Source organism: Tasmannia lanceolata, unplaced genomic scaffold (genome assembly GCF_043159265.1).
Source record: "Tasmannia lanceolata isolate RefF3 unplaced genomic scaffold, GAP_Taslan_0.1 ptg000020l, whole genome shotgun sequence".
NCBI classification, from domain to species: Eukaryota; Viridiplantae; Streptophyta; class Magnoliopsida; order Canellales; family Winteraceae; genus Tasmannia; species Tasmannia lanceolata.
In genome coordinates, this window is record NW_027518697.1 from 29,982,570 (window position 1) to 30,001,710 (window position 19,141).

General features: G+C 40.3%; 2 protein-coding genes across 2 annotated transcripts; both read right to left on the reverse strand.

Moving 5' to 3' along the window:
• Window positions 1-3,780: 3,780 nt before the first annotated feature.
• LOC143853949 (uncharacterized) lies at window positions 3,781-10,801 on the reverse strand. The gene is made up of 4 exons (XM_077363644.1): window positions 10,655-10,801; window positions 10,030-10,483; window positions 4,564-4,691; window positions 3,781-3,900 (listed from the first exon to the last, which is right to left on the reverse strand). Exons 1-4 carry the CDS (start codon window positions 10,799-10,801, stop codon window positions 3,781-3,783), a joined length of 849 nt encoding a protein of 282 aa, XP_077219759.1.
• Window positions 10,802-10,973: 172 nt separating this feature from the next.
• LOC143853950 (uncharacterized) lies at window positions 10,974-18,121 on the reverse strand. The gene is made up of 7 exons (XM_077363645.1): window positions 17,942-18,121; window positions 17,765-17,860; window positions 17,193-17,662; window positions 16,353-17,151; window positions 16,140-16,298; window positions 15,851-16,020; window positions 10,974-11,184 (listed from the first exon to the last, which is right to left on the reverse strand). Exons 1-7 carry the CDS (start codon window positions 18,119-18,121, stop codon window positions 10,974-10,976), a joined length of 2,085 nt encoding a protein of 694 aa, XP_077219760.1.
• Between the last annotated feature and the right edge of the window lie 1,020 nt (window positions 18,122-19,141).

A 19,141-nucleotide genomic window follows, 5' to 3' on the forward strand; every position in this document is an offset into this window, starting at 1 on the left:
TTGCACTAGGGGTATTATTCAATTCTTCTCTCTTAATAACCGAGTGTTCATTTCCATAGTCCTTAGACTAGTGGCATTCCCCTTTACTATTGTGTCGCAATTGTCATACCTTGCTCATTTCAGGATCCATTCTGTCATCCCATTGCTTGCAAAGGCCACAGTCATCTCTAATCATTGAGAAGAAACACATGCTAAATCTCAATCTTATACCTTGTACTTATTGTTTCCATGTCAGGAGCATTCACCATTGATCCCGCTCAAGCAACGTGGGTTCGAATAGACTCTCGTCTGGTCAGGAAGTCACCTCCCCCATCTCCTTCGGAAGCTTCTCCATCATCTCCATTTACACCCATGGCAGAACACGTTGAGAGCACTCAGACCAATAACCTTGAAGTTATGATGGTCGCACTCCTTGAACAAATGAAAGGAATCAAAGAAGATAATCAGTTTCTTAAAGCCCAATTCGCCGAGAAGTTTGGTCCAACATTTCCTTCAGCTTCAAAGGGCAAAGAACCCATGAACACTGTCATGTCAGAGCTTCATCCTAAGCCTATGGTGATTCCCATTCCTCAAGGCCCATTTGATATTACTGATGAAGAACAATATGGTGAAGAGAACTACAACCCGCTCCCATTGCCAGTTGATAAGTCGGTTATGGAGAAGTTGGAATAGCTAACTAAGAAGGTTGATAATATGCAGATTCAAGAGCAAGGGGCCTTTAACTTAAATGATCTCACACTCTTCCAGGAAATCCGGCTTCCGAAGAATTTTCAGATGCCAGACTTTGACAAGTATGATGGCACGGGGTGCCCTACTTCTCATCTCCAGATGTTCACTATCATGTGCCAACCTCAAAACTTATCTCATGAACAAATGGCCCAGCTTTTTCCGGTTTCTTTAACTAAGGTAGCCAGGAGGTGATTTTTGGGATTGGACAAGACCCGCTATAGGACATGGAAAGACGTTGTTGAACAGTTTGTTAAGCAATTCAAGTATGACGATAGGGCAGAGATAACTAAGAAAACCTTGGAAAAGACCAAACAAGATTCAAGGGAGTCTTTCTTGACATTTATGAAAAGATGAAGGGGGTTGGCAGCACAGATGATTGACCGTCCTACTGAGAAAGAGCAAGTTCAGATGATACTAAAAAACATATCCCCTCAGCTCTATTATCACATGTCGCTCAAGTATTATCCTGACTTCGAGCACCTCATTAATGCTGGCACACAAATTGAAGAAGCAATGTCACAAGGGGTGTATAATTGAAGCAATCCTAATATCTGAGATTTTAAGAAGCCTGCACCCGCACAGGTCAAAGAGGTTGGCAGTGTCTCTCGTGCCAATCATCAACTGCCGAGACCTCAGAACCCTATAGTCATGGATTATGATCAACCCATGATCGCACCCCAGCAGCAACCAAAGAAGGATTTTGATCCTCTACCTGTTCCACCTTCTAAAATCCTACAAGGTTGTTTAGCCTCAGGGCGCATCATTTTGCCTCCCATTAGACCATCTCCTAATCCTTTACCCCGAAGTTGGAGAGCACATGAGCACTGCGATTACCATTAAGGCTCGGGCCACGTCACTGATCGATGCATAGCCTTGAAGTATGTGATCCAGAAGTTGATTGATGAGAAAAAATTGGCATTTCAACAGAGGCCGAACGTCATCAATAATCCTATGTCGACTCATGCAATACCGCCGCCGGCAAATCTCAATACTTAAGACAACCCAGGGTTGAAAGAAGCACAGGACCAGTTGCAGAAGGGGGTTGAAAGTACCAGTCATGAGCCGCCTTTGTCGAGCCTCCAAAAGCAGACTTTGCAGCGTTTAAAGTTAAAGTTTCAGTCATTTACTATTTTGTGTTAAGTCGGTCAATATGTTAGTTCAGAAATTGAGTCTAGTCTTACAAGGTTATAGAGTCAACGCCTAGTCCTGGTGAGCCTTTTTCTGCATTTATTTTCAAGTCCAAAAATTATGAATCTTGAGCATGTTCAGGATAGGTCATCATTTGTAGTGTCTTTCTATTAAATGAAATTTGCTTCCCAATAATGTTTCAGTGATTGCTTCTGATTTTAATAAATAAAAATGAGATTCCCTCCTCAAATGAGGAAAAGATACCAACGAAACTCCCCTTGATTGGCAGCATACGTTCAAACAAGAGAAAGAGCGTCGGGCCCAACCTCTCAAAGAGGAAATTGAAATGATAAACATTGGCACAGAAATTTTAATCTAGTAAATGCATTACCCTCCAAAAGAGCGCAAAATAAACTCATTTCGAGGATAAGAGGATTATCTAGAAGCGCTATAACCGATACCAAGGGCAAGACATAGATATAAAGCTAAAGAGAATGAAGGAAGTGAGAAATATATACTATACAAGGGGCATGGATTGGAAACAACTTTCATATCTCCAGTCAATGACCTTGGTTCCCAAATTCATAATATGAAACCAACAAATTCAAGATAAGAGTTCAACAACAAATATTGAGAAGCAATCATCAAATATCAAGAGTTACAGATCCATAGATGGAGGATGTCAAAGAACAAGTTTCGCTCCATCAAAGTTGAAAGCACATATCAGAATCTCGAAAGAAGAAGATATATTATCTCTTACCTGGAAATGCCGTTAAAATCTGAAAAAAAAAAGAATAATAAAGCAAATTTATCAACCTAGATCAATTCCAAACCTGAACATCGGAAGACCTTCTTTGGCCAAACAAATTCTAAATTCATGACCCAGTGTCAAAAAGAATACCCGTTTGCAAACCCCTTTGAGCCTGAATAAAATTTCTTTGAAAACCCATCAAACTAGGGGCATTCGCTCTGAACTACGCGAGACCTGATCCCTACGCTAGGGTACGTAGGCAGCTCGGTCAAACCAAGTTTGGTCATTTCAAAAGAAAAAAATTGATAGTTCCAAAAAGAAGAAAAGAGAGAGTCAGTCAATCAAAAGAAAGAAGTCAATCGAAAAAAAGAGAAAAGAAAATAGAGTCAATCAAGAAAAAAAAGAAGAAAAAAGAAAAGAAAAATCAGTTTACCTTCAAACTAGGGGCATCAGCCCTGAACTATGCACGACCTGATTCCTACACTCGGATACGTAGGCAACCTATTTACAGGTTCGGTCGAAATTTTTACAAAGCCATAAGCCTTTTCTTTGAAAAAGCCCATCCTACCTATAAAGTCCTTCCGCTGTTCAGAATCAAGGATTTAAGTTCCAATGCAAAAAAGAAAAAAAAACAAAGAAAAGAACAGAGTTTGAAGATCTGCTAAACTGAAAACCTGAAAGGGGCGGTCTAGGCAAAATTTTAGATCATTCCCCTGCTAAGTTGAAAACCTGAAAAGGCGGCTTAAGCAAAAGTTAAGGGGATGGCCTGCTACGTTGAAAACCTGAAAGGGCAGCTTAGGCAAAAGTTAAGGTCAAACGGTCCGCCAAGTAGAAAACCTGAAAAAGGCGACTTGGTCAAGGGAAGAGAAAATATCTAAGAAGGTCATACCCAACATCAAGATCGAGGATTCAAGAAGTTCAAGCAGGCACACTTTGCATCCTCGAAACTAGGGGCATGAGACCAAGCAATCTAAGGAGTAGTAATCAAATCCTTGGAGTATTACTGTTTTAAAAGGAGAAGTCCAGTGTTTATCAATTATAAAATTACTCTTTGAAAGGCCAGACCTACCAAATAAAATATTAACCAAGTCAAAAGCATCACTTTGAGTTGGTCTAGTCAGTCCATCAATTTCTAGTCTTTCAGAAATCCTCGATTATTCGAATAATGTCTTTTACAAGATTTTTCCTTTGAATAGAGTCGATCGTTTTCTTTGAGTCCAAAGGTCACAACTGTCTTGGTGAAAAAGGTAAGGCATCAGCTCATCCGCAGCTGTAACTGAGCCATACGAATCCTGAAAGAAGGACTTTAGGAATCAAGTGAAAGAAAAGCCAGCCACTTCCGAAAGCATTCAGAAGCATAAATATCATGAAATGCGGTTTCCATAAGAAGACCCTATCCTAGAAAGGCACCATAGGCTTGGGAGAATCTCATAGGTGATGATGATTGGGCCGATTTCTCAGCAAAATGGATCATTAAAATTTTGAATTACCTTTCAGTCAATTGAATACCATCTTCATCAAGAAATTTTTGTCCAAATACATACTAGAAGAAAAATCCCGCCTTCTAATTTCAGTATCCAAGAAAGCCGTTGTTCTAGATTACAAGTTCAGGGATTATTTCAGTTTGTCAATTCAAGAATTCCCAGCAGTAAAGACCAACTGTCTTTATGCAATAAACTATTTTTTTAAAGCTGTTCTCAACTACGAGGAGCTACTCTCTTTACTGAAGTCGGCATCCAACTCTTTCGGAAAAGGATCTAATCTATGCCTCAGGGACTTTAGCCCTATTAACGCCTATAGCTAGAGCTAGTATAAGGTCAAGTAGCTATAGTGCTATTAACGCCATTAGTGCTATAGCTATTAACGCCGGTTATTCCGCAAGAAGAAAAAGAGAAAAACAAAGGGTCTGTTGAATTTCAAGTATTCAATTTCACCAATAAGATACGGAGACTTACTGCACATTTTGAATTTCCAAACTGTCTTGCTACGCGGTTTGGACGGTATGATGCTTCCGGCCATCTGTGGAGTCCCCATTTTGTCCGAACACCTAAGGCATTAGGACTTGACGCTGACGGATTTGTATCTGCAAGCAATAGGTCTCGGCTTATAGTCACAGGTTTTCACTTCTCAGTGAGTGAAAGATTTTTCCCCGGGTGTACGTTGAAAGCTTCTATCGTAGAACTCATTCGAGAGGGCTTGGTGGTATTAAGAATGGTTCGGGTCTCCCCAGTTCAAATCCGGGTGTCGCCTGATCAACAAAAGACTCGGAATCCCTTATCCTGCTAATAGAACTCGAAAAATTCTTGCCCAGCGGAAGCAGAGGCCCTCAAAGCATTCTCAGCAATTCTCATAAAGTCATGTTTCATTCTTTATTCTCTAGGGATAAATGTCAATAGCCATTGCATTTTACTCCTGTTATGCGTTGTCTCGTCATTCGTTTGAATTTTGGTCTTGCACAATATCTATTGTCCTCGAATCCGATTTCACACATCTAAAGTTCATCAATTTCAAAATTTATCAAATTCAACTTCATGCTCAAATCTCCAAATTCAAGTTCATTTCAAATCATCAACTCAAGTCCACTTGAAATTTCCAAATTCAAGTTCATTTCAGGTCATCAAATCAAGTTCAGATTAAATTTCAAAATTCATCCACCTTTTCTTTTCAGAGAAAAAGCGAAAGTACCTCTGGATCAAAAATCTATCTTCCATTTTCTTTTCAGAGAAAAAGCGAAAGTGCCTCTAGATCGAAAATTCATTTTCCTTTTTTTTCAGAGAAAAAGTGAAAGTGCCTCTAGATCAAAAATCCATCATCCTTTTCTTTTCAGAGAAAAAGCAAAAGTGCCTCTAGATCGAAATTCATCCTCCTTTTCTTTTCAGAGAAAAAGCGAAAGTGCCTCTCGATAAAAAATCTATCTTCCATTTTCTTTTCAGAGAAAAAGTGAAAGTGCATCTGGATCGAAATTCAACCTCCTTTTTCTTTTAAGAGAAAAAGTGAAAGTGCCTCTAGATCGAAAATCTATCTTCCTTTTCTTTTCAGAGAAAAAGCGAAAGTGCCTCTCGATCGAAATTCAACATCATTTTCTTTTCAGAGAAAAAGCGAAAGTGCCTCTCGATCGAAATTCATCATCTTTTTCTTTTCAGAGAAAAAGCGAAAGTGCCTTTGGATCAAAAATTCATTTTCCTTTCTTTTCAGAGGAAAAAGCGAAAGTGCCTCTAGATCGAAATTCAACCTCCTTTTCTTTTCAGAGAAAAAGCGAAAGTGCTTCTGTATCGAAAATCTATCTTCCTTTTCTTTTTAGAGAAAAAGCGAAAGTGCCTCTGGAACGAAAATCCAACTTCCTTTTCTTTTCAGAGAAAAAGTGAAAGTGCCTCTAGATCGAAATTCGTCCTCCTTTTCTTTTCAGAGAAAAAGCGAAAGTGCCTCTCGATTGAAATTCATCCTCATTTTCCTTTTAGAGAAAAAGCGAAAGTGCCTCTAGATCGAAATGCATCATCATTTTCCTTTCAGAGAAAAAGCAAAAGTGTCTCTGGATCAAAAATCCATCTTCCTTTTCTTTTCAGAGAAAAAGTGAAAGTGCCTCTGGATTGAAATTTATTTTCCTTTTCTTTTTAGAGAAAAAGCGAAAGCGCCTCTGGATCGAAATTCAACCTCATTTTCTTTTCAGAGAAAAAGCGAAAGTGCATCTGGATCGAAAATCTATCTTCCTTTTCTTTTCAGAAAAAAAGCGAAAGTGCCTCTGGATTGAAAATCCATCTTCCTTTTCTTCTCGGAGAAAAAGAGAAAGTGCCTCTGGATCGAAATTCAACATCCTTTACTTTTCAGAGAAAAAATAAAAGTGCCTCTGGATCAAAATTCATCATCATTTTCTTTTAAGAGAAAAAGCGAAAGTGCCTCTGGATCGAAAATCTATCTTCCATTTTCTTTTCAGAGAAAAAGCGAAAGTGCCTCTGGATCGAAAATTCATTTTTCTTTCTTTTCAGAGAAAAAGTGAAAGTGCCTCTGGATCGAAAATCTATCTTCTATTTTCTTTTCAGAAAAAAAAGCGAAAGTGCCTCTAGATCGAAAATTCATTTTCCTTTCTTTTGAGAGAAAAAGCGAAGGTGCCTCTAGATTGAAAATTACCTCTCCTTTCTTTAAAAAAAAAGAAAAAGAAAAAGGGTGCCTCTTAATCGAAATATTCTTCTCCCTTTTTGTTTAGAGAAAAAGCGCAAGAGCCTCTAAACCGAAAAGATTCTTTCTTCTGCGCTAGTGAAAAAGCTTAGTGCCTCTATGGTAAAGAATTTCATCCGAATAATCCAATTTCTCAAAATTCTAGGACTTCATCTAGGGTCTTGCATTAGGAAGCATTTGCATTTAGGTTGCTTTGTGTGTAGTGAATATTTTTGTTGATTAAAGATACGCAAAATGGTTTTGTCACTTTTGCTTTCGTATTCGATCACTACGTTGTCTCTACCAAAGAGAGGCATCTGTAGACACCCCCATTTTGCTACACCTTAAAAAGCAAAAGATTCGGTAGTGTCATCGAGTCTTAAGTCGGTCTTCTGCATTTTTGCATTTTTATGATAAGTTTCGTCTAATTATAAGAGTTTTGAAGTTGATTCCCGATCTTGAAAGTCTCTAGGGAATTCCATTAGTTTCCGGAAAATTAGAATTAAAGTTTCCAATCAAGTAAGAAAACTTGCTATTTTTGGAATTTCTCATAGTTTTGCCTAATTTCATTAATTTTTGCACCACAGGGGTAATTTGGTAATTTTCAATGTGTTTCATTTGACCCCCGGGTTGTGTTTGAAAAATCTTGAGTGATTCTATGAATTTTGAAAAGCCTGCTAAATTTAGACCTCTTAGAGGTTTCACTCGATTTGGAAATTTTGAGTGTTGAGGGCATTTTGAGGGAATGCCAAATGATCCTGTTTGATATTACCCACCAAAAGAAGCAAATTTAAAAAATTTCTATTTTTGAGGTTTACCTATGAAAACTTTCCATTGTTAACTTTGCCCTTTAAAAATGAACCAATTTGAGGGTATTTTGGTCGCATTTTGGTGGGTAATGGTCAAATAGGGGTGTTTTGGTCTAAAAAAATTATTTCTTTAAAGGGGATGGTTCAACCATATCTTAGGTGTGCACTATAAAGGTCACATGGGTTAGGTCCATCCATAAAATATTGAATTTAAAAGAGTTTTATTAAATTTTTATGAAAAACACCTAAAACCCATGTGAGAAGGCCCATTGGGCTAAAGTCCACAAGGTCGAGGTCCATGTGGGTCGGCCACATAAGTGGGTGCCCCACATGAGGCGGTCATATGCAAAAACGTCCAACATGGGATAGGGTGGTTGGTAACATCATATTTGTTTTGAAAAAATAATAAAGAAAGGAAGAGTTATAATTAGAAAGGGCTTGTAAGGTCAGGTTAGTAAAATGGCCATAACCGTTTAACTTCTAATCCAACAAATTCATTATTATACTTGTTTCGAACATTTTGAAAAGATCTACAACTTTCTAGTTTATGACTTTTCCTGAACCAGCCTCTAAATAGGTCAAAAATGAGGTCAAACGTTAGTCAGCCCTTTTGGACGAAAATCATTCATAAAAGCTAGTTTCCTATGTGAGAAGGCTTCTAGATTGATCTTGAAGGATCTCCATTGTGTAATTTAGCATTGCTTGGCTTACAAGAAATCAATATTAGAATTAAATCCAATTTAGAAGATAAGGGAAAAGCAATCCATAAGTGAGAATTGGAAACTAACTAACGGTAGGAGTTCTCACATTGGAAACTTTTAAATCCAATCTAACCCTAACTTTTTCTATAAAAACAAAGCAAGCACAACCTTTGGCCTCTCTCTAGAAAATTCATCTCTTTCTCTCTTCCTCCTTGGAATTCATTCATCTCTTTTGTTGCTTTGGTGTTCATCTCTCTCTCAAGTGTTCTTCACAAAAGGGATTCTTAAATTCCTTCTTCTTCTCCAAGGCATCACACAATCAAGGATTATTAGTGTTCCTTGGATCCTTTTTAGCGTGTAAAAGGGTTGGACAAAGCGTATATCTTGGATTACCAACCCTAGAGACACGGATCGCGATCGACGGTAAGAAGTCCCTTCTTTGCGAATTAGAAAAACATGCTAGGGTTTTATTTTTTTGGAATATCAAATCTATGAATTTTCTTTTAAAATTCCAGTATGATATAACATAGAATATAAGTTTTTATAATAAAATATTTTGCCCAAATATTAGTTATAATAAAATATTTTGCCCAAATATTAGTTTTCCTCCATTCAAAGATCGATTTTCTTTCTTTTCTTTTCGGTATAGTTTTAAACGAGATTTACAAAGCAACTGTTTGAAAATAGGATCCTTTTCGAAAACTAATATTTTTCTAGGGTTTTAAAAATTCCAAAACTACTGGAAATCGTGATCTTGGACCATGATTTGACCGTTTCGGTTTCCGTTTAATTTGTTGAAAGGTAACCTAGCAAAGGGTTATTTTTTGAAGTATAAAACGGAAAATGGGTGAAATCAAGTCCAAACTTGATGACAGTTTGACCCAAAATCGATTTTTGAATTTTCAGTTCACCCAAAAAGTTTGAAAATTTTTTGAATCCGTTTAGTCGAATTTTTAATTATTTTACATTTTGACCATTTTTAATAAATATCAAAAGGTTTTAAAAATTGATGAACCTCTCCAGAATTAATGGTCACTAATAAATTGAATTTTTCAAGTAAAAAATTTTTAAAAAATTATTTTTTTATTTATTTTCTAATCGCTTCTTCGTTTTACGTGTCGTAACTCTTTTTTATATTAAATTTATGAAATTTAGAATTTTTTTCCTACAAACCAGTGGTTTAGGCCATTAGAAGGTTAGTGAAAAAATTTCAAAAGATTTTACAATGGTTTAATATGATTGAACTTGAATTTTTTACGAAGTATGGTTTTCTTCCCTAGTTCGTTCTCGACCAGAAGTGCGCTTTCGGTCTTTTTGTAGATGAACCGGGGTGAACTAAGCAGCAGATACCCAAGTTTTATGAAACTTGGATTTTTTACGAATTTTGGTTTTCTACCCCAGCTCATTCTGGACCAGAAGTGCGCTTCCGGTCTTTTTGGGATGAACCGGAGTGAACCAAGCAGCAGATACCCAAGTTTTATGGAACTTGGATTTTTTACGAAGTTTGGTTTTCTGCCCCAGCTCGTTCTGGACCAGAAGTGCGCTTCCGGTCTTTTTTGGATGAACCGGAGTGAACCAAGCAGTTGTCTAACCTGCACTGAAACACAAGGAGAGCTTGCCAAAGATGTAGCCTTTTTCATTTAGTAGTTTTCAGGGGAATTACAATGATGGGGTTCTCTTCTTGGACCTTCGAAGGCGACGGGCTATTGATAGTATCTCAAGTTTTTTGAATTCCATGCGTGGGGGAGCTGGTGCTCGCCTAGCGTCTCCAATTTGTAGCTTCTTGGTCGTATGATTTCTTTCACCCGGTACGGCCCCTCCCAACTCGGGGAGAGTTTGCCGACCTTCTTCGGCTGAGAGATAGCAGCTTTCCTCAGGACGAAGTCACCCGTTCGGAATTCTCTTAGACGTATCTTCACGTCGTGGTAGTTGGATACTTTCTGCTTGTAGACCGCAACTCTGATTCGGGATTCTTCCAGGACTTTTTCTAGTAAGTCGAGGTTTGGACCGTCCCCGTTGAGCTGCTTGTTGAAGTTGGCTACTCGGGAAGATGGGACACCAACATCAACGGGTATCACTACCTCAGTTCCGAAGGGCAGGTTGAAGGGCGACTCCCCCGTCGTGGTACGTGGGGTGGTACGATACACCCATAGAACGTGATAAAGTTCATAAGCCCACCGGCCTGCTTTCTCATCCAATCTCTTCTTGATACCCTAGACTAGGATTCTGTTCGTAACTTCAGTCTGCCCGTTTGTCTGAGGGTACGCCATAGAAGTGAATCTCTGTTCGATTTTCAAGTCTGAGCAGAATTTTTGAAAGTTCCGGCAGTCGAACTGCCTGCCGTTGTTTGTTATCAAAGAACGGGGTAGCCCGAATCTGCAAACAACGGACTTCCAAAAGAAGGTTTGTATGTTTTGCTCTATGATATGGGCCAGACGTTTAGCTTCCACCCGTTTGGTGAAGTAGTCTATAGCAACTACGACGAATTCACGCCTTCCGGAGGCCGGTGGAAAAGGGCCCAAAATGTCCATCCCCCATACTGCAAAAGGGAGTGGGCTGATGATTGGGGCTATACGTACCGCCGGTTGATGTATGATGGGAGAGAATTTCTGACATCTCTCGCACTTTTTAACCAGGTCCAAAGCATCTCTCCTCAAGGTGGGCCAGTACAGGCCTCTTAAAGGCACTTTGATTGGTAGGGCCTTATCCCCCCAAGTACTCTCCACAAATTCCTGCGTGGGTCTCCTGCAGAGTGTACGCAGCGTCGCTTGGCCGGAGGCATTTTAGGTTCATTCCAGCGATGAGAGCCTCATATTCTTCCTCATTGTTGGATGCACGGAATCCGAACGTTAGTGCGTAGTCCAGAACGAAGTTCTCCGACCCGGTGAGGATCAAGCCGTCTCCACAACCGCTTCTGCTTGAAGATCCGTGAAATTCCAAGGGTGGTCCCGAATTGGCAACTAATGAGGAGGTAAAAAATTAGGTTGCTAACAAGTTTTAACCTTTTTAAAAACTCAAACCCAATTTTGAAGATTAAGAGAACAAGATGAAATTCAAGCACACAAGTTAAATCTAAAGGTGCAATGCAAATGTAAAGCAAGAGATTAAGAGATTAAGAAAAAATTAGGTTGCTAACAAGTTTTAACCTTTTTAAAAACTCAAACCCAATTTTGAAGATTAAGAGAACAAGATGAAATTCAAGCACACAAGTTAAATCTAAAGGTGCAATGCAAATGTAAAGCAAGAGATTAAGAGAGAATGCACCCGAGATTTAAAGTGGTTTGGTCCTCCAACGCGAGGCCTACTTCACTCCACCAACCAAACCCGTTGATGGCTTCACTATTTGATCTTCTTAACTTCGGCGAAGATGAATGCCAATTACAATTCCAACCGCCTTTAACCTTGGTGGCGATCTTCACCACGGAGAGTGGGCTCTGCTTCTCCGAACACTCACCCAATACAAGTTTCTTGAATAAGAAAGAAAGAACAAAAAATCCCTCACAAGGGTTTACAACTTTTGAAGAAGATATACAAATTGAGCCTAATGATCCAAATCCTAATTCAAGAGGATGAGAGGCATAAACAAGCTTTGATTCACTCTTAGGATATTCCAATAGAGTTTTTGAGTGTTAGTATTGATGATTGGGAAGATTAGAATACCCATATATATAGGAAAACCCAATATGACCGTTTGAGGGGCATTGTCGTAAATCTGGCAAAGTTCCTAACGGTCAAAATTCTTCCCGTTATAGTGTTCTCGGAGTTCCGAGGTCTCGGAGTTCCGGGAATACAAACAAAAGATGGAAAAATTCTACTGGACCAAATCTCAAGGCTCCGAGGATTTCTCGGAGTTCCGAGCTCGGAGCTCCGAGAATTCTCTCGGAGTTTCGAGAAGCCTATCAGCAACAGATTTTCAATTCTGTTTCTTATTTGTTTGGTCTTCCAACTTTACACCAAGTTGTGATTGTAAATGAGGGTTCCAAAGTGTTGGAACACCACAAGGACAATCACTTAAGCATTTAGGGAGTGTGTTTATTTACTTTATTTATGCCTCTTAAAATCTAATACTAAGGTTGGATCTTATACATTCTAATAGACTTCGATCTTCAATAGATTCTTCAAGTCTTCATGCGTCTTGGATCTCCGATGTCTTTGACCATCATAAGTGGTCTAATGAGAGCTTCTTGGCCTCAATCCAAGCAATCTTGTCTTTAAGCAATTATGATCTAGAACTTAGACAAGCAAACACATTAGTGATCTTAAATCACTTGTGTATTGGAATCTTCAAAATAAGATGGGAATTGCCAAGGTGGGAACCATTGGGCTTACAATCTCCCCATTTTTTATGATGACAAGCACAAGAGATTTTCCAATAAAAGCATGCATATATTTCCTTACACTAGATTTCTCTCCCCCTTTGGCATCTATCAAAAAGATGGCGTAATAGGAAATCAAAGGGATAAAATTTTCAATTTTAAGCTCCCTCTTTTTCAAGGAAAAAGACAAACATATAACTCCTCCTATTTGGAAAACAAATTCGATACAAGAGGGGATTTTAAAATTCAAAGATATACAAATATTTAAACAAACAAGCCTCTAATCTAAGCATATATGAAGATAATCATATGGGGGCTTTGGGAACCTAAGATTTCTTGATTCCACCACAATCCCTAATTTTAGATGCACATTGGAATTTGTAATGACCATCTATTCTACAATAATGGCATCTAACATGGGGGTTAGATAGACTAGTCATATCATAAATTGGATGATTAGGTCTAAGACTAGCTTTCTTTAAGATTATGTCAATAATTTTGTCACCATTTAGGAATCCATGGAGACATAATCTTAACCTTTCATTTTCATTATGAAGATGTGTTAATTGATTTAAAGAATTATTAAATTCATCTTCATAAGATTTGGAGGAGCTTGCCACATTTTGAAATTGGCAAGATTTCTCATCCAAAATACCCTTAAGGGTTTCAATCTCAAGTTTAAAATTTTCAATTTTTACTTTGGCTTGAGATATGGAAGAGGAAGATTCATTTCTCAAAACATCAATTTCATTTTCTAATTTGGAAATAGATTTCTTTTGAACTTTACTTTTTAAAATTTGAGAATGCAAGGTTAAGCATAATTCATCATAAGATATTTTTTCACTATCACTACTTGATGAACTACAAGAGGGGTTAGAATTTACCTCTTCTTCATGGGTGAATGCCATGAGGCAAAGATCATCTTTTTTATCTTCCCCTTCGCTTGAACTTTTACCAGAGGTGCTAGTAGCATCCCAACCGGCGGCAAGAGCCTTGTTCTTCTTCCAATCCTTCTTTCACTTGTACTTTGAGGAAGATGACTTGAGAAGAGGGCATTCCGGTCTTTTGTGTCCCGTCTTCTTGCAATTGTAACACCTTATTCCTCCTTCAACTTCACTTTCTTCTGTCTTCTTCTTTTTATCCTTTTTATGCTTCTTTCTCCATAAGCTTTTAAATTTTCTTAACGCTTCTTCCTCATCGTTATCCGCATCACTTGATGATGAGTCCGTCTTGGAGGCCTTTAGAGCTAGAGAACGACTTTCTCTTTCTTTCTCTTTCGGCTTCTTCTCCTCTTGTCGGCTAGTGAGGAGCATCTCATGGGTGATGAGAGATCCTACAAGCTCCTCCATAGTTAGCGTCTTGAGATCTTTTGATTCTTGGATGGCGGTAACTTTTGGGTCCTAATAAGGAGGAAGTGCCCTAAGCAACTTACTCACAAGCTCATCACTAGGATAAGATTTACTAAGATTTGCTAATTCATTAGATATTTTAGAAAATCGGGTATATATTTCGGAAATACTTTCATTTTGACCCATTCTAAACATTTCATATTTGCTCTTTAACAAGTTTATTTTGGAATCCTTAACTTGTGATGCTCCCTAATGGGTAACGGCAAGTGTATCCTAAATAAGCTTGGCGGAATAAAAGAGAGCTACTCTATTGAACTCCTCCGTAGATAAGGCGCAAAACAAAGAGTTCATAGCTTTGTAATTTAAATTTGCATGCCTTTTATCTTCAACATTCCATTCCTCAAATGGCTTGGAAGGCAAAATGTCTCCATTTTCAACAATATGCCAAAGTTCCACATCTATCGAAAGAAGATAGATGCGCATCCTTGTCTTCCAATGTCCATAGTTGGACCCATTAAAGAAAGGAGGTCTAGTTGTGGAATGGCCTTCCGGAAGTCCGGTTCCATTTATATTTGCCATTTCACAAATAGAAAGTTGCCAAAGATCTTATGATCTTTCCCTTGTTTGAAATTTTAAAGAAAAATTTACCAAAGATTTTAAGAAAAGAAAATCTTTTAAGAGCCAATGCTCTGATACCAAGTGAAATTCCACGGGTGGTCCCGAATTGGCAACTAATGAGGAGGTAAAAAATTAGGTTGCTAACAAGTTTTAACCTTTTTTAAAAACTCAAACCCAATTTTGAAGATTAAGAGATCAAGATGAAATTCAAGCACACAAGTTAAATCTAAAGGTGCAATGCAAATGTAAAGCAAGAGATTAAGAGAGAGTGCACCCGAGATTTAAAGTGGTTCGGTCCTCCAACGCGAGGCCTACTCCACTCCACCAACCAAACCCGTTAATGTCTTCACTATTTGATCTTCTTAACTTCGGCGAAGATCAATGTTGATTACAATTCCAACCGCCTTTAACCTTGGTGGCGATCTTCACCACGGAGAGTGGGCTCTGGTTCTCCGAACACTCGCCCAATACAAGTTTCTTGAATAAGAAAGAAAGAATCCTTCACAAGGGTTTACAACTTTTGAAGAAGATATACAAATTGAGCCTAATGATCCAAATCCTAATTCAAGAGGATGAGAGGCATAAACAAGCTTTGATTCACTCTTAGGATATTCCAATAGAGTTTTTGAGTGTTAGGATTGATGATTGGGAAGATTAGAATACCCATATATATAAGAAAACCCAATATGACCGTTTGAGGGGCATTGTCGTAAATCTGGCAAAGTTCCCAACGGTCAAAATTCTTCCCGTTATAGTGTTCTCGGAGTTCCGAGGTCTCGGAGTTCCGGGAATACAAACAAAAGATAGAAAAATTCTATTGGACCAAATCTCGGAGCTCCGAAGATTTCTCGGAGTTCCGAGAAGCCTATCAGCAGCAGATTTTCAATTTTGTTTCTTATTTGTTTGGGCTCCAACTTTACACCAAGTTGGGATTGTAAATGAGGGTTCCAAAGTGTTGGAACACCACAAGGACAATCACTTAAGCATTTATGGAGTGTGTTTATTTACTTTATTTATGCCTCTTAAAATCTAATACTAAGATTGGATCTTATACATTCTAATAGACTTCGATCTTCAATAGATTCTTTAAGTCTTCATGCGTCTTGGATCTCCGATGTCTTTGGCCATCATAAGTGGTCTAATGAGAGCTTCTTGGCCTCAATCCAAGCAATCTTGTCTTTAAGCAATTATGATCTACAACTTAGACAAGCAAACACATTAGTGATCTTAAATCACTTGTGTATTGGAATCATCAAAATAAGATGGGAATTGCCAAGGTGGGAACCATTGGGCTTACAATCCGTCCACATATACTTCCCAGAGCGCCTCGGAAGACATATCCTTTTCTGTTGGTACAGTGGCGCCTTCCGTTCTCACAGAGGTAGCCGCCTCAGCTTCGACTTGTCCCCCAGGTATAGTTATCTCCTCTACAACTAGAGTTTCGATAGTTTTGGACGAGATGCTTTGCTGGGGAATGGTGCATTCTGCAACAAAATCTGCCAACACTTGGGCTTTTATCTCCGGTCTGGGCAGGTATTGGATATCCACTTCACAAGTCGCCCTGAGGTGTCCGGTCTATGGAGAACCTGCCTAAGTGGTTGATCCGTCAAGACTTTTACCGTGCGGGCTTGAAAATACGGCCTCAGCTTTCTGGCCGCCATAGCGAGAGCATATGCCAACTTTTCGACTCGCTGGTATCTAGTCTCAGCATCATGTAGGACCTTGCTGACATAGTAGATTGGTTTCTGCTGGTTGTGCTCCTCTCAAATCAGTACTGCCGCCAGTGCCATGGGGCTTACCGATAGGAACAGGAGTAGCTCATCTTCCGGCTCTGGTTTGGTCAACAACGGCGGGGAGGATAAGTACTGCTTTAGCTCTTCGAACGCAACTTGACATTCCGGTGTCCAGGGTACTGTTTTGAGTCCCTTAACTACATTGAAGAAAGGCATACATCTTTGTGCGGACTTTAAGACTAAGTGTCCCAATGCGGCAATCATTCCGGTTAGCCGCTGCACTTCCCTAATGGTCTTCGTTGGAGTGAGGTCCACTACCCCCTTGATCTTCTCCGGGTTTGCTTCTATTCCTCTTTGGCTCACCATGAACCCCAGGAATTTTCCCGCGCCAACACCGAAAGCACATTTTGTTGGGTTGAGTTTCATGTTATGTTCTCTTAAGACTTGGAACGTCTCTTTCAGGTCGGAAACATGATCCTTTGCGCTCTGGCTCTTAACCAGCATATCATCTACATATACTTCCATATTGCGCCCTATCTGTTTTTTGAAGAGCTTGTTTACAAGCCTCTGGTATGTTGCTCCGGCATTTTTCAGACCGAAGGGCATGACACGGTAACAGTAGGTTCCCTGATCTGTGACAAAGGATGTTCTTGGTATATCTGATTCATACATTCTGATCTGATTGTATCCAGAAAAGGCGTTCATAAAGGTTAGTAGTTCGTGACCAGCGGTGGCATCTATCAACTGATCGATCTTTGGGAGCGGATAGCTGTCCTTGGGATAGGCTTTGTCAAATCGGTGAATTCTACGCAGGTCCTCCACTTCCCATTGGCTTTCTTTACCATAACGACATTTGCAAGCTAGTCTGGGTATTGGATTTCTCGAATGAAGTCAGCCCTCAAGAGCCTCTCCACTTCTTCCTTGATCGCTTGCTGTCTCTCCAGGGAAAAATGTCTTCTCTTTTGCTTTACTGGCTTGCAGGTGGGGTTGACGCCGAGCTTATGCGTACTGACCTCAGGGTGTATACTAGGCATGTCTGCAGGAGCCCATGCGAAGACGTTTGCGTTGTCTCTGAGAAACTGAGTGAGGTCATTCCAGGTGCTACTGTCTAAAGAGCAGCTGATTTGGACAACCTTCTCGCTATTGTCTTGGTATAGAGGGATGGAGATGAGGTCCTCGACTGGTTCATTTACTTGGGCTTCATCTCTCAGATTAAGTAGCTCAATCGGCAATGACTCCGACGCATTTTTGCCTTTGAGTGCCATGGCATAACACTCCCTAGATTGTGGTTGATCCCCTCTGACCTCTCCGACTCTGCTCGGCATAATAAACTTCATTTTCTGATGATACGCGGAGGAAACGACGCGGACAAGGTTCTGGCCAGGTCGTCCCAAGATAGCGTTATAGACCGACGTGGCCCTCACTACCAAGAAGTTAACTATTGCGAAAGCTTAATGGGGCGTTTCCCCAATAAGGACCGGGAGTTCGATTTGTCCTTCAACTTTAACAACTTCTCCTGAGAACCTGAACAAATCTGAGTTCCCCGGCCTCAAACGGTCATCCCCTATCATCATCTGTTTAAAGGCATGATAGTAGAGGATGTCGGCTGAACTTCCGTTGTCGACCAGGATTTTCTTCAACTCCCAGTTCGCAACGAGCATGGTTATGACTAAGGCGTCGTCATGGGGGAGTATCAAGTTATCGAGATCTGTGTCCGAGAACGAGATCTCATTTTCTATCTTTGTCTTCTTATTGCATGTGTGAACGGCATTAACTCGGCGCGCGTAAGCTTTTCGAGCGGATGACGAAGTCCCCCCAGCTGCCGGCCCTCCCATAATGGTGTTTATGACCCCATTGGGTGGGGGTCGCTGGATTTTCGGACGCGGGCTTGCTGGGGCACAAGACTCATGCCGCGCCGGAGGCGGCGTGGATGGTCGAGGGCTCCAACCACGAGGGCTTCTCTCTTTGCGCTCCCTCCTGCGGTCATCATCTTTAACATACTTCCTGAGGTACCCTCGGTTAATCAGCAACTCGATTTCCTCTTTAAGGTGTCTGCACTCGTCGGTATCGTGCCCATGGTCTCCGTGGAAACGGTAGTATTTCTACTTCTCTCTTTTATTTCCCTTCGAGAGTAATTTGGCCAGCCATTTTAAGAAGTTTTCTCCCTTAATGGCAGCCAGGATGCTCCTTCTAGAGGTGTTAAGGGGGGTGTAATTTTCTCTCTCCTCTGGGGAGTTGTCTCTCTTCTCGGGGCTTTGTCGTCCCTACTTTGCTAGGTAGGGTTCTTTTCTTCAGAGGTTTTCCTCCGGTTCGAGTCTAAGGCAACAAGTGTCTCCTCCACGGATATGTATTCTTCAGCCCTCGCTATCAGATCTGCCAATGAGTGCGGATTTGGCGGGCTACTGATCGCCTGAAATCGTTGGATTTGGTGCCCGCGAGGAGTGCATTCGCGGCGGAGGAAGGATCCAAGTTCGGCACATGAAGGGCTTCCCTGTTAAAACAGCTCACGAATGCCTTTAGAGGTTCATTATCCTCCTGTCGCAAGGCGATCAGGGACGCTGTTGTTTTTCTTGGCCTTCAACTGCTCATGAAATGTCAGACCAAATCACCTCCGAAGTCTTCAAAGTTACTGATGGAGTTCGGCTTGATCCGCGAGTACCAATCTCGTGCGGCACCCGTCAGGGTGGTCGGGAAAGCTCTACAGAGGAACCCGTCAGAGGAACCCGTGGAGGAGCATTATGGTTCTGAACGTCTCCAAATGGTCCACGGGATCAGTTGTTCCGTCATATTGTGGGATCGATGGCATCTTGAACCCTTTGGGCGTTGGTGCGCCCAGTACACTATCGGTAAATGGC

Bases quoted from the DNA above. Each gene is read 5' to 3' on its own strand.
- LOC143853949 (XM_077363644.1), bottom strand. From the start codon at position 10,801: ATGGACATTTTGGGCCCTTTTCCACCGGCCTCCGGAAGGCGTGAATTC. The intron at 10,484-10,654 runs GTTTGCAGATTC...ATCCTAGTCTAG, and splicing joins CCTTCTTTTGGAAGTCCGTT to GGTATCAAGAAGAGATTGGA. The intron at 3,901-4,563 runs GTAAGTCTCCGT...TCCTTCTTTCAG, and splicing joins TTGGAAATTCAAAATGTGCA to GATTCGTATGGCTCAGTTAC.
- LOC143853950 (XM_077363645.1), bottom strand. From the start codon at position 18,121: ATGGGAGGGCCGGCAGCTGGGGGGACTTCGTCATCCGCTCGAAAAGCT. The intron at 16,299-16,352 runs GTAAGCCCCATG...CACAACCAGCAG, and splicing joins AGCTACTCCTGTTCCTATCG to AAACCAATCTACTATGTCAG. The intron at 11,185-15,850 runs GTAAGCCCAATG...ATCTTCAAGCAG, and splicing joins GAAGTATATGTGGACGGATT to AAGCGGTTGTGGAGACGGCT.